At 42.0% G+C, this 14,545-nt stretch overlaps 1 protein-coding gene across 1 annotated transcript; it reads right to left on the bottom strand.

The window, feature by feature from the left end:
- Positions 1-804: 804 nt before the first annotated feature.
- PSMB8 (proteasome 20S subunit beta 8) lies at positions 805-12,234 on the bottom strand. The gene is made up of 6 exons (XM_075259336.1): positions 11,824-12,234; positions 8,314-8,458; positions 7,329-7,440; positions 6,963-7,092; positions 1,629-1,833; positions 805-1,000 (listed from the first exon to the last, which is right to left on the bottom strand). Exons 1-6 carry the CDS (start codon positions 11,953-11,955, stop codon positions 909-911), a joined length of 816 nt encoding a protein of 271 aa, XP_075115437.1. The 5' UTR covers positions 11,956-12,234; the 3' UTR covers positions 805-908.
- Between the last annotated feature and the right edge of the window lie 2,311 nt (positions 12,235-14,545).

Below are 14,545 nucleotides of genomic sequence, written 5' to 3'. Positions count from 1 at the left end.
ACATGTAGATCTGAACAGACTTTGGAAAGGCTTTTGCAAACTTTTTAAGCACAATACATTGTAGCCACTTCTCAGCTTACCGGAACACCAGAAGTCTTCTCGATGTTCCTTGAGGGATTGGGACATCAGAACCTAACACATTGAATATTGTGCCAAAAAACTGGCATAACACTAGGTTCACATCTGCATGTGGATTTCCGTTCATGGGGTCTGCTTTGGGACCCCAGGAATGAAAACCTAATCCACTTAAAAAGAAGCAGTTATCCACAGAAACCCACAGACCTCATAGACTTTAATGGTGTGCGCTGGATTTCCAACTGATTTCTGCCTGAAAAGTGCAGAGAGAAAGGGCTAGTTCACACGGGCACTAAGTGGGCGGATTATGGCGCGTAATCTACGTCATAATCCACCCCCTCACAATGGTGGTCTATGTAGACCGCCAGGCTACTTTTTTCCGTGAGCGGCAGGCTGTCACTCATGGAAAAAAGAAGCAGGCTGCCCTCTCTTCAGGCGGCAGCAACCTCCGAAGTCAGCCCATTCATTTGAGCCTGCTCCGGAGGGGTAAGCCGCGACAGTCGTGGCAGGCGGGTTTTGACCCGAGAGTGACGCAGCTGCCCGCTATGCCAAAACCCACCATACCGTCCCCCGTGTGAACTTAGCCAAAAGTCCTGCTTGCAGGGGAACAGAATTCCCAAGCAGAGATCAGGCGCAGGTGTGGAGTAAATTTCAGTTTCGGGGGCTTGGACTCAGCAATGGGCCCCAGCTTAAGACCGGAGTGTACAAACAAGATAGACGTACGTTGTAGATGCTTTAATTTCAGTCCGAAACATGAATTACAGGAAATAAATGAAATATAGACGACATTATTGGTCAATATCCCTGGTATCACGGCCCAATCTTCTCTGCAGTTATTTCTGCTTCTCTTCTGTATATTTGTGCAGCAATTCGCTGACATCAAACTGACCCACTTTAATCCAACCTTCCTCCTTCATGTGATACACTGCAAAGAAAAACATCATTAACTCTGTTTATTTCATTCAATAAATCTTAAAGGAGTTTTCATCACGATAGAAAATAAGTGTCTGATCCCTGGAGGGCCGGAGGAGGTCCCTGAGTGTTACACATTGCTCCATTCACTTCTGGAGGTCCCATAGAAGCGAATACAGACGTGGTCAAGCATGCATTAATTCACAGGAGACACTCGGGGGACCCCCAACTGCCGAGATACACCCGAGATCAGACACTTAACCCATAGCCAATGAATAGGGATATATGTTAATAGTGAAAAATCCCTTTAACTACTGGGAGATTCACAGGGGTAAAAAGGTGCTCCGAATCAAGGGGGAAGAAACCTTTGTTGTAACCTTTGGCAATACACTTGATGGATTTGCTTTGTCCCTGCTAAACATCTTTGTGATTCCCATCTATACAGTGTCAGACTGAGGTTCCTTGTGCCCAACTGATAAAAAGTGTCTGGGGACCCGGCACCCAACAACCCCAAGAAGATCGACCATAGTGCCTCAATTTATTTTTGTATTTCCCCTAATACCCTAGTAGTCTAGTCCGACACTGACTGTATACATCAAGTGAAATACATCTAATAATGGAATCTATCCATGAGGACTTACTGTTAACCACTCCTCCTGAGTAGGCATCGCGGTGCGTGGCATAACTTATAGCCCGCCGCCCCAAGTCATAAGCCTCCTCCGGGCTCAAGTCATAACGGTAACCGCTGTCCAAAATCCCATAGGCATAAGAGTTTCCTGATCCAGTGGAAAAGATATTGCCAGATAGCCTTGTCCCATTATCATCAACGTAATATAAACCAGGACCCTGCAGAGGAGAATGGACATTGTGTACGGTGGAAAGAAGGCTTATGGGAACATGAATATACAATAAGTAGGGTTGAGCCGATCTTGAAATTTCAGGATCGTTTTTAACCCCTTCCCGCCGATGGCATTTTTTGATTTTCGTTTTTCATTTTTGACTCCCCTCCTTCTAAACCCCATAACTTTTTTATTTCTCCGCTCCCAGAGCCATATGAGGTCTGAATTTTTGCGGGACAAATTTTTCTTCCTGATGCCACCATTAATTATTCTATATAATGTACTGGGAAGCAGGAAAAAAATTCAGAATGGGGTGGATTTGAAGAAAAAATGCATTTCTGCGACTTTCTTACGGGCTTTGGTTTTACGGCGTTCACTGTGCAGCCAAAATGACATGTCCCCTATATTCTGTGTTTCGGTACGGTTCCAGGGATACCAAATTTATATGGTTTTATTTACATTTTGACCCCTAAAAAAAATTCCAAAACTGTGTTAAAAAAATTTTTTTCTAAAAGTTGCCATATTCCGACGGCCGTAACTTTTTTATACGTAAGTGTACGGGGATGTATAGGGCGTCTTTTTTTGCGGGGCCGGGTGTACTTTTTAGTTATACCATTTTCGAGAAATGTTATTGCTTTGATCACTTTTAATTCAAATTTTTATCAGAATCAAAACAGTGAAAAAACGGCGGTTTGGCACTTTTGACTATTTTTCCCGCTACGGCGTTTACCGAACAGGAAAAATATTTTTATAGACTTGTAGAGCGGGCGATTTTGGACGCGGGGATACCTAACATGTATGTGTTTCACAGTTTTTAACTACTTTTATATGTGTTCTAGGGAAAGGGGGGTGATTTGAACTTTTAATACTTTCTATATTTTTTTACTTTTTTTTTTACTTTTTTTTTTTTTTTTTTTTGCATTTATTAGACCTCCTAGGGGTGTTGAACCCCAGGGGGTCTGATCACTATTGCAATGCATTACAATGCTAATACATAGACCAGCCTGCAAAAGAGAGAATTTGCAGACAAGCCTGGGAGCCTAATACAGGCTCCCGGCTGTCATGGCAACGGGACGTCAGCCCTGCAGCATGCTCCAGGAGCCGGCGATCCCGGCCAAAATGGCGGCGCCCATGCGCTGCCGGGAAAATGGCGCCTCCGGCGCCTTTGACCACGGCGCCGGAGGGGTTAATGCCTCCGATCGGTCCGGGGACCAATCGGAGGCATGAGAGCCGGTTATCTACTGCTTAAAGCAGTAGACACCCGGCGGCTATGACGGCCGCCCGGCTCCCAGGCGGTCGCCATAGTTACAGACCCGACATGCGCCGTACTATTATGGCGCATGTCGGGAAGGGGTTAAAATCCGATTTCCGATCATTTTCCATTTGAACCCGATCTTGATCCCAATTCCGAACCTAATGCAAGTCAATGGGATTTTTTTTAATGATCGAAGATCGGATTTTAAAAACGATCCTATTCACTACACAATATGGAGTCCAAATATTGTTTAAATCCCCAGACTACTTAGCCCCCCTGGTGTCTGCTTACCTGCACAGAACCACTGCCGCTGCCGCTCCCCGTTCTTCTCGGTCCGGTCCTCTCTCATTTACAGGCCTTCAGAGCGCCGTGCGCACCCTCACCTGCCTAGGCTAGTGTTAGAGATGATGGGAGTAGGCAGGGATTGTTGTGGCTTAGGAGAGTGTGCATCTCTAACACTAATCTAGGGAGGCAGGGGCGGGGCGCAGGGCATTCTGAAGGCATGCCAATGAGAGGGAAGAGGAGCGAGAAGAATGGGGAGCTGCAGCAAATCTGTGCAGGTAAGTTGAGCAAAGTTCACAAGTAGATAGATACTATCTACTCTTCTGTTTCCTCCCTGCTGTGCCATATACTGGACTCTGCTACATCTCCATAACTGTACATTGACTTGTCTATCTACTCTTCTGCTTCGTCCCTGCTTTACCATATACTCAGCTCTGCTGCATCTCTGATGTAGCAGAGTTAAGTATACGGTAAAGCAGGGACGAAGCAGAAGAGTAGATAGACAAGTCAATGTACAGTAATATCTATCTACTCACAAACTACAGCCATGGCTTACTATATGGCAAGTGCCTCGTCATCCTCACAGCAGCGCAGCACAGAGTGATTTACCGCAGCCTGCCACTCTTCTGCTTCGTCCCTGTTTTACCGTATACTCAGAGCCAAGTATACGGTACAGCAGGGACGAATTTAGAGATGAGCGAGTACTATTCAAAACTCCTGTTTCGAATAGCACGCTCCCATAGGAATGAATGGATGCAGCCAGAACACAGGGGGTTAAGCGGCTGGATGCGGCAAAGTCTGCATGCCGGCTGCTTCCATTCATTCCTATGGGTGCTTGCTATTCGTAATGGGAGTTTTGAATAGTACTCGCTCATTTGATACTATAGCTTTTCCCACAATGATTGGCCAGTAGCCAAGCATTGTGGGAAATAACCTCCAACCTCGATTCCGCCGGAAAAGATCGGAATCGGAATTCCGATCACGATCATGAAATTTACTCGATCACTGATTGGAGTCCGAACATTTCCGATCCCGATCGCTCAACCCTAATAATAAGACATCACATATTGTACCAATGGTGCTCTAAGAACGGTATAAAGCCTATACATAATGTAGATAATGTGCTCTATACTGTGATGTAACATATGGAATATACTAATTCAAGAGGCTTCTAGAAACTGTTACATAGTATCATAGAAGATTGATGGCAGAAGAAGACCCCCATGATCCATCTACTCTTCTCTTATATTATTACCATATTACCTTGGGATAGACATGTATATCCCAATCATGTATACATTCACATACTGGAGATTTCCCAACCACGTCTGCTGGAAGTTTGTCCTAAAGCTCAACTACTCTAATATCACATTGTGTCCCCATGTTCTTGTGTGTATAGTTAGAGTTATTCCTCTAACTATACAGCCAAGCATCCTATTGGTTATACCTCTAGCTATACAGTCAAGCATGTTACTGTATATACCTCTAACTATACAGCCAAGAATCCTACTGGTTATACCTCTAGCTATACAGCCCAGCATCCTACTGGTTATACCTCCAGATATACAGCCAAGCATCCTACTGGTTATACCTCTAGCTATACAGCCCAGCATCCTACTGGTTATACATCTAGCTATACAGCCCAGCATCCTACTGGTTATACCTCCAGCTATACAGCCAAGCATCCTCCTGGTTATACCTCTAGCTATACAGCCCAGCATCCTACTGGTTATACCTCCAGATATACAGCCAAGCATCCTACTGGTTATACCTCTAGCTATACAGCCCAGCATCCTACTGGTTATACATCTAGCTATACAGCCCAGCATCCTACTGGTTATACCTCCAGCTATACAGCCAAGAATCCTCCTGGTTATACCTCTAGCTATACAGCCCAGCATCCTACTGGTTATACCTCCAGATATACAGCCAAGCATCCTACTGGTTATACCTCTAGCTATACAGCCCAGCATCCTACTGGTTATACATCTAGCTATACAGCCCAGCATCCTACTGGTTAATACCTCTAACTATACAGCCCAGCATCCTACTGGTTATATACCTCTAGCTATACAGCTGAGAATACTACTGATTATACCTCTAGTTATACAGGCAAGGAATCCTACTGGTTATACCTCTAGCTACACTGCCTGGCCAAAAAAAAGTCGCCTTGTGCAGCAAGGTACCGTTCCACCCCTGATATAATTATGAACTGTTCATGACAGGAATTTGCATATATTCTTGAATATATATAATTGAGCTGTAGCCTGTCAAGTGCAGATCATAATTAAAGGTGTGAAGCGATGTCTACCAACGGAAGAGCTAGCAGAGGAAGAGATGTTAGTGCCTTCAAGAAGGGGCAAGTCATTGGATTGCATCAGGCCAACAAATCGACCAAGGAGATAGCCGAAGTAACTGGTATCGGACAGAGAACTGTTCAGCATATCATACGAGCATGGCAAGATGGTGGATAACCCCCCTCCAACCGTGGAAAGTGTGGGTGTAAGACTATACTCGAAACGCGAGGCTGTAGGTCCCCAAAGAGACTGGTGAAGAATAACCACCAGAAAACCACCTTTGAGCTCACACAGATGTTGAACCCGATGGAGCAACACATTTCAGAGCGAACAATGCAACGAGAACTCAAAGGCATGGGTCTCAACAGTTGTGTTGCCACACGAAAGTCATTGGTGACAGAGACCAACAGATGTCGGCGCCTCTCATTTGCAAGAGACCACAAGGATTGGACCCTAGAGCAGTGGAGAAAGGTCATGTGGTCAGATGAATCACGTTTCACATTGTTCCAGAGTGATGGTCGTGTCTGGGTGCGACGAGAAGCGAAACACTGGAATGTGCTGGAAAGGAACCTGCGCTGTCACTCACCACCCCCAATGAATCTGCGTAACCTGGGATCCCTGATACTCGAGAATTGGATCAAAATCCCTGAGTCTACACTACAGAACATTATAGACTCCATGCCGAGACGGATGCGTGCTGTTATTCGTGCTCATGGTGACCCAACTTTTTTTTGGCCAGGCGGTGTATATGGCTGAGCATCCTACTAGTTATATATCTAGCTATAGCTATAACCACTTCAAGAACACCCTGAGACTTTATACCCAGAAAGAGGGAGGGAGGGAGAGCTACTCTAGGGGATGATGCGTCAGACTGGCGCGTTTCGGACTTCCTCCTTCCTCTGAACTATAGTAGTTCAGACTCTGAGGAAGGAGGAAGTCCGAAACGCGTCAGTCTGACGCATCATTTTTGTAATGTGTGTACCATTGTGTTTTTATAAGAAGATGTGATTAAAAAAGGAGAAGAATTTTCTACATTTCCACTGTGGCTTTTGCTGGATTTTTCTTTTATTGCTGCTTTTCTATGCTTATCGCTCCAAGCCGAGGGAGTATTCCATCCGGGCAAAGTCTCACGTCTCACAAGATATATACAGGTGGCAATCAACTGACCGCAAGAGATATAAACTACAGTCGGGCTAAGTATTATCTTTATTTCTTTGTTCTATTTTCCATCATTGCATCTATTCTTCTACATCTCCATCTTGCTACAATCATCTCAATATCTCATTCCCTTATCTCGTCTACCTTCTTATCCCAGCCACAGATCATGCTGCCCATGCTGAGCCCGGTTCCTCGGTACTGGAGCATCATGTTGCTCAGGAGCTTGGAGGCGGCTGACACCGATATTCTGGAATTATTCCGCAGTTGGTATAACCTGGGGACACAGAGAGGTGAAAAGTTTAGGACAGCAGTTAGACTGAATTAGTTTGCATTGTCTTTGTTAGATCTTGGATTTCTTTCCAGCATTGCCATTTAGATTATACGGTTCTTCAGTGCTCAGTTACTTATTCTTTTCTCCTCTAAACCCAAAAATCAATAAACATATAGAACAGATACATGTACTAATAATATATGATTTCAGATTGCAGAGTACGACGGGGCAGAACTGACCTGCACTCTTTCGCCAATAGTCGTTCCCAGTACTGACAGTCGGCGGCGCACCCGGACATGGTACCCAGCAGGTAAGGGTTAATCTCTATCACTTTATTACATTTGATCGTGGCTGTGAAAATACAAGGCAAAGGATAATAATCGGAAAATAAGACGCAAAGACACAAAGGTTGCAAACTGCAAGGTAGGAGCATGTAGAATTGAGTCAGATATAATGTTATGCAATGATTCCAAGTCAACTCCATTTGGGGATTCTGTTCCCCATTCTGCTTGAAAAATGTGGAGATAAAAGTATTGCAAGTAGCGCTTTTCTCTTTGCACTTCTCGCCCCTTTTTGGGCGGAAACCCTGTGGACCCCATTACAGTCAATGGGGTCCACCAGTCTCTGTGTGTAACCATTGTTGTAGTGGTCCAGCTCTCCGTTGTTTGGGTTCCCCAATGGACTTGTAGGATGGAGAGCCGGGCACTGGGGTCAGCTTAGCATCAGCTGCCAAAAATGGACACAGAACAAATGCAAAATGGCCGTTAAAAATGAACCAATTCACCTGTTTTTCACAGCTAAGTGGAACGGACAGTTATGTGAAAATAGCCTAAGACCTTATTCATACGAATGTCAAAAAACTGACGTATCATGGCCAAGTTTACAAGGTGTCTACTTACATGTCCTTTTTAATGACAGTCTGTTTTAACTGACCATCAAAAAAAACGTGTCCTATATTGAGGGATCCAGACAGATATGGAAGCCCTACAAAAGCAAATAGCATCTTTATATACCGTTATGGCTGCAGGACCCTGATGTTTCATGGCCAAAGATCTGCCAAAAAGTCACCTTCACCCTGGCAAATAAATATAATAGTCTACATGCAAACTGGGTTTTCTAAGTGTACACACCAATAGTGCCGCATAGACGTGGCCTGTATGAGCCTTGCATGTCAATAGAATGTAACGTGCAACTAAATAGCACCATTATTATTGGGTGACTTACCGATATATTCTCCGGCAGAGGCTCGAGAGTCCACCGCCACAATCACGCCATGCTGGAATTTGAAGGACAAGGTGGTCGTCCCATGCCAGGGTTCAATCTTCACACCATCTGCTCCTTCTTCAAGACGGCGGAAAAACTTTGCAGGCTGCATCAGATGAAAATAGTGTAATAGATAGATAGGAGATAGATAGATAGATAGATAGATAGATAGATAGATAGATAGGAGATAGATAGATAGATAGATAGATAGATAGATAGGAGATAGATAGATAGATAGATAGATAGATAGATAGATAGGAGATAGATAGATAGATAGATAGATAGATAGATAGATAGGAGATAGATAGATAGATAGATAGATAGATAGGAGATAGATAGATAGATAGATAGATAGATAGATAGATAGATAGATAGATAGGAGATAGATAGATAGATAGATAGATAGATAGATAGATAGGAGATAGATAGATAGATAGATAGGAGATAGATAGATAGATAGATAGATAGATAGATAGGAGATAGATAGATAGATAGATAGGAGATAGATAGATAGATAGATAGATAGATAGATAGATAGGAGATAGATAGATAGATAGATAGATAGATAGATAGATAGATAGATAGGAGATAGATATATAGGAGATAGATAGATAGATAGATAGATAGATAGATAGATAGATAGGAGATAGATAGATAGATAGATAGATAGGAGATAGATAGATAGATAGATAGATAGATAGATAGATAGATAGATAGATAGATATAGATAGTAGATAGATAGATAGATAGGAGATAAATAGATAGATAGATAGATAGATAGATAGATAGATAGATAGATAGTATAGATAGATAGATAGATAGATAGATAGATGATAGATAGATAGATAGATAGATAGATAGATAGATAGGAGATAGATAGATAGATAGATAGATAGGAGATAGATAGATAGATAGATAGATAGATAGATAGATAGGAGATAGATAGATAGGAGATAGATAGATAGATAGATAGATAGATAGATAGGAGATAGATAGATAGATAGATAGATAGATAGATAGAAGATAGATAGATAGATAGATAGATAGATATATAGATAGGAGATAGATAGATAGATAGATAGATAGATAGATAGGAGATAGATAGATAGATAGATAGATAGATAGATAGATAGAAGATAGATAGATAGATAGATAGATAGATAGATAGATAGATAGATAGGAGATAGATAGAGAGATAGGAGATAGATAGATAGATAGATAGATAGATAGATAGATAGATAGATAGAAGATAGATAGATAGATAGATAGATAGGAGATAGATAGATAGATAGATAGATAGATAGATAGGAGATAGATAGATAGATAGATAGATAGATAGATAGATAGATAGATAGATAGATAGATAGATACAGTCCTATGAAAAAGTTTGGGCACCCCTATTAATTTTAATCATTTTTAGTTCTAAATATTTTGGTGTTTGCAACAGCCATTTCAGTTTGATATATCTAATAACTGATGGACACAGTAATATTTCAGGATTGAAATGAGGTTTATTGTACTAACAGAAAATGTGCAATATGCAATAAACCAAAATTTGACCGGTGCAAAAGTATGGGCACCTCAACAGAAAAGTGACATTAATATTTAGTAGATCCTCCTTTTGCAAAGATAACAGCCTCTAGTCGCTTCCTGTAGCAATCAGTTCCTGGATCCTGGATGAAGGTATTTTGGACAAACAATTCAAGTTCAGTTAAGTTAGATGGTCGCCGAGCATGGACAGCCCGCTTCAAATCATCCCACAGATGTTCAATGATATTCAGGTCTGGGGACTGGGATGGCCATTCCAGAACATTGTAATTGTTCCTCTGCATGAATGCCTGAGGATTTGGAGCGGTGTTTTGGATCATTGTCTTGCTGAAATATCCATCCCCGGCGTAACTTCAACTTCGTCACTGATTCTTGAACATTATTCTCAAGAATCTGCTGATACTGAGTGGAATCCATGCGACTCTCAACTTTAACAAGATTCCCGGTGCCGGCATTGGCCACACAGCCCCAAAGCATGATGGAACCTCCACCAAATTTTACAGTGGGTAGCAAGTGTTTTTCTTGGAATGCTGTTTCTTTTTGGACGCCATGCATAACGCCTTTTTTTATAACCAAACAACTCAATTTTTGTTTCCAAAATGAAGCTGCCTTGTCCAAATGTGCTTTTTCATACCTCAGGCAACTCTATTTGTGGCGTACGTGCAGAAACGGCTTCTTTCTCATCACTCTCCCATACAGCTTCTCCTTGTGCAAAGTGCGCTGTATAGTTGACCGATGCACAGTGACACCATCTGCAGCAAGATGATGCTGCAGCTCTTTGGAGGTGGTCTGTGGATTGTCCTTGACTGTTCTCACCATTCTTCTTCTCTGCCTTTCTGATATTTTTCTTGGCCTGCCACTTCTGGGCTTAACAAGAACTGTCCCTGTGGTCTTCCATTTCCTTACTATGTTCCTCACAGTGGAAACTGACAGGTTAAATCTCTGAGACAACTTTTTGTATCCTTCCCCTGAACAACTATGTGGAACAATCTTTGTTTTCAGATCATTTGAGAGTTGTTTTGAGTAGCCCATGATGCCACTCTTCAGAGGAGATTCAAATAGGAGATCAACTTGCAATTGGCCACCTTAAATACCTTTTCTTATGATTGGATACATCTGGCTATGAAGTTCAAAGCTCACTGAGGTTACAAAACCAATTTTGTGCTTCAGTAAGTCAGTAAAAAGTAGTTAGGGGAATTCAAATCAATAAAATGATAAGGGTGCCCATACATTTGCACCGGTCAAATTTTGTTTTAATACATATTGCACATTTTCTGTTAGTACAATAAACCTCATTTCAATCCTGAAATATTACTGTGTCCATCAGTTATTAGATATATCAAACTGAAATGGCTGTTGCAAACACCAAAATATTTAGAACAAAAAATGATTAAGATTAATAGGGGCGCCCAAACTTTTTCATAGGACTGTAGATAGATAGATAGGAGATAGATAGGAGATAGATAGATAGATAGATAGATAGATAGATAGATAGATAGATAGGAGATAGATAGATAGATAGATAGATAGATAGATAGATAGGAGATAGATAGATAGATAGATAGATAGATAGATAGATAGATAGATAGGAGATAGATAGATAGATAGATAGATAGATAGATAGGAGATAGATAGATAGATAGATAGATAGATAGATAGATAGGAGATAGATAGATAGATAGATAGATAGATAGATAGGAGATAGATAGATAGATAGATAGATAGATAGATAGATAGGAGATAGATAGATAGATAGATAGATAGATAGATAGATAGATAGGAGATAGATAGATAGATAGATAGATAGATAGATAGATAGATAGGAGATAGATAGATAGATAGATAGATAGATAGGAGATAGATAGAGAGATAGATAGATAGATAGATAGATAGATAGATAGATAGATACAAAGTTTTCTTTACCTGTAACCCTGCGGGCACGGCCAGTTCCGTGTTGTATGAGTTTACGGCCATGTTTGCGTTGATTTCACCGCCATTAAGGGGCGACTTCCAATCCCAGCTCTCTGGGGGTCCACATAGGTGCAGCAGCGCCATATTTAGGATGGGATGGATCTTTGTATCTTCTCTATGTGTCAGTCCGTCTTCACTAGTTCTGTATTTGCTCGGGTTGTTCTTTTCCTCTCGGCCTCACCTTATACTTCTGTGTATTTCTTCCTTCCAATCTCTCACCTGTCTCCCGTTTTTCTACGCCTTTCGTCTTATTCCAAGGTTAACCCCTTATTTTCTGGATATTTTCCTCTTTTTTGCCTTTTTTCGGTTGGGTGTTGCTGCTTGTCTGAGGCGATCAGATAGAAAGTGAAAGTGTAGTTCTTGTATTTCACCCTCCCCCTCCTTCCCGGCTATTGTGTCTGTCATATGTAATACAGGAGACTACAAGCTGTAAGAAGCGGAGTAGGTTTCTTCTAAGGTTCACTGGTGCTGATCCCCCGTCTTGGAGACGTCTCCATCATTGTAGAGGTTCAGGACATCGTCTTTACTGCCCAAACCTAATAATACGAGTCTTATATACTAAGCAGAATTGTCAGTATAAAAGTAGGTGATTTTATAGGGCCACATACAATAACTGATATTACATCATACAGCGTAGTTTTACTTCTCCATCCCCAACACAGAACATGGGAGAAAACGGCCTCGAACAAATCTGAGAGGTCAGAAAACATTTGGGATTCATCATTCGCCCTTGGCCAGTTTTCTGCTGTAGATGGATGATATGGAGGCGCATGTGTGACACAAGGCCCCTATGTAGGCCACAAGCCCAGATCTGATCCGCACCCACCACATTGTGTGAATGTTATTAGGACAAGGAGGGGAACATTGATTTGTTACATCTCCACCTTTTCCTCTGTGCTTTATATTCTGGCGCTGGGATGTCCGACTGGTTCATGAAGACTCTGCAGCTTCTTCATGAATCTCGGGTTCCCTGCACCACTCGGACCCTTTATTAACAATGGCATGTCGTAGGTTAATCTTAAGAAATTGGCCCCAATGTGTTACAGGAAAGTTTTTCCGAATAGAACATTATTGGATTGTAAAATGTGACAATTTCATTTGTAACATTTTGATTCTTGCACCCGACATTACTGAGTCTCCTTATTGCACCGGAGTACAGGGCATCTAGGACACGGTGCAAATAATTTCTATTGCTCCTCATTTACATCAGTTCTTATAACGCTCGCCGGTGACGCCCGGCCTGTCAGTCACGTGTCAGAAGACAACGGTGTCCCGGACACACAGACTCACATGTAGCATGTCTAAGGGCACCTAAGCCTGATTCATATTGTGTTTTTACTGAGCCTACATGTGGCCTATAGATCTGTAAAATGTCCCAATGTTTACATCAGAAGTATATACAGGGCTCATATATACAGGGCTCATACATACGGGGCTCATACATACAGGGCTCATATATACAGGGCTCATACATACGGGGCTCATACATACAGGGCTCATATATACAGGGCTCATACATACAGGGCTCATATATAAAGGGCTCATACATACAGAGGTCATACATACATGGCTCATACATACAGGGCTCATATATACAGGGCTCATATATACAGGACTCATATATAGAGGACTCATACATACAGGGCTCATACATACAGAGCTCATACATACAGGACTCATATATAAAGGGCTCATACATACAGGACTCATACATACAGGACTCATACATACAGGGCTCATATAAAGGGCTCATACATACAGGGCTCATATATAAAGGGCTCATATAAAGGGCTCATACATACAGGGCTCATATATAAAGGGCTCATACATACAGGACTCATACATACAGGGCTCATATAAAGGGCTCATACATACAGAGCTCATACATACAGGGCTCACATATACAGGGCTCATATACAAAGGGCTCATATATACAGGGCTCATACATACAGGGCTCATACACACAGGACTCATATATACAGGGCTCATATATAAAGGGCTCATATAAAGGGCTCATACATACAGGGCTCATATATAAAGGGCTCATACATACAGGACTCATACATACAGGGCTCATATATAAAGGGCTCATACATACAGGACTCATACATACAGGACTCATCTATACAGGACTCATACATACAGGGCTCATATACAAAGGGCTCATATATACAGGGCTCATACATACAGGACTCATACATACAGGGCTCATATAAAGGGCTCATACATACAGGGCTCATATATAAAGGGCTCATATAAAGGGCTTATACATACAGGGCTCATATATAAAGGGCTCATACATACAGGACTCATACATACAGGGCTCATATAAAGGGCTCATACATACAGAGCTCATACATACAGGGCTCACATGCAACACTCAGGAGGGCCAGGGCTGGTATCACGGTAATATATCAGATGTGGCCGGCTTGCAGGGAGTCCCTGGGTCCCGAATGTGCACAAAATTTCCCTTTTTGATGTCCCCGACTACCCTCCCCTGCGTGATATCTGACAATGACAACAGACAACCAGGCTTCGGGGGTAATCGTTGCTTTTCTTTTTACTAGCAGGACAAAGTAATACACATGTACATATGGAGGACTTCTTCACATACAATACAGCGATCTTTGCAGGTAGTGTCCAATTAGCAGAGGATGGGGCAGAATGCTTTGGA

This window comes from Leptodactylus fuscus, chromosome 11 (assembly GCF_031893055.1).
Source record: "Leptodactylus fuscus isolate aLepFus1 chromosome 11, aLepFus1.hap2, whole genome shotgun sequence".
NCBI lineage: Eukaryota > Metazoa > Chordata > Amphibia > Anura > Leptodactylidae > Leptodactylus > Leptodactylus fuscus.
The sequence above is the reverse complement of the archived record's forward strand: the minus strand, read 5'-3'. Positions and strand labels throughout refer to the sequence as shown.

What these genes read in the sequence shown, in the direction of transcription:
- PSMB8 (XM_075259336.1), bottom strand. Translation starts at nt 11,955, where the DNA reads ATGGCGCTGCTGCACCTATGTGGACCCCCAGAGAGCTGGGATTGGAAG. An exon ending in CTATTGGCGAAAGAGTGCAG is followed by an intron (nt 7,093 to 7,328) that starts GTCAGTTCTGCC and finishes CTGTGTCCCCAG; the next exon opens with GTTATACCAACTGCGGAATA. An exon ending in CTCAGGAGGAGTGGTTAACA is followed by an intron (nt 1,001 to 1,628) that starts GTAAGTCCTCAT and finishes TTTTCTTTGCAG; the next exon opens with TGTATCACATGAAGGAGGAA.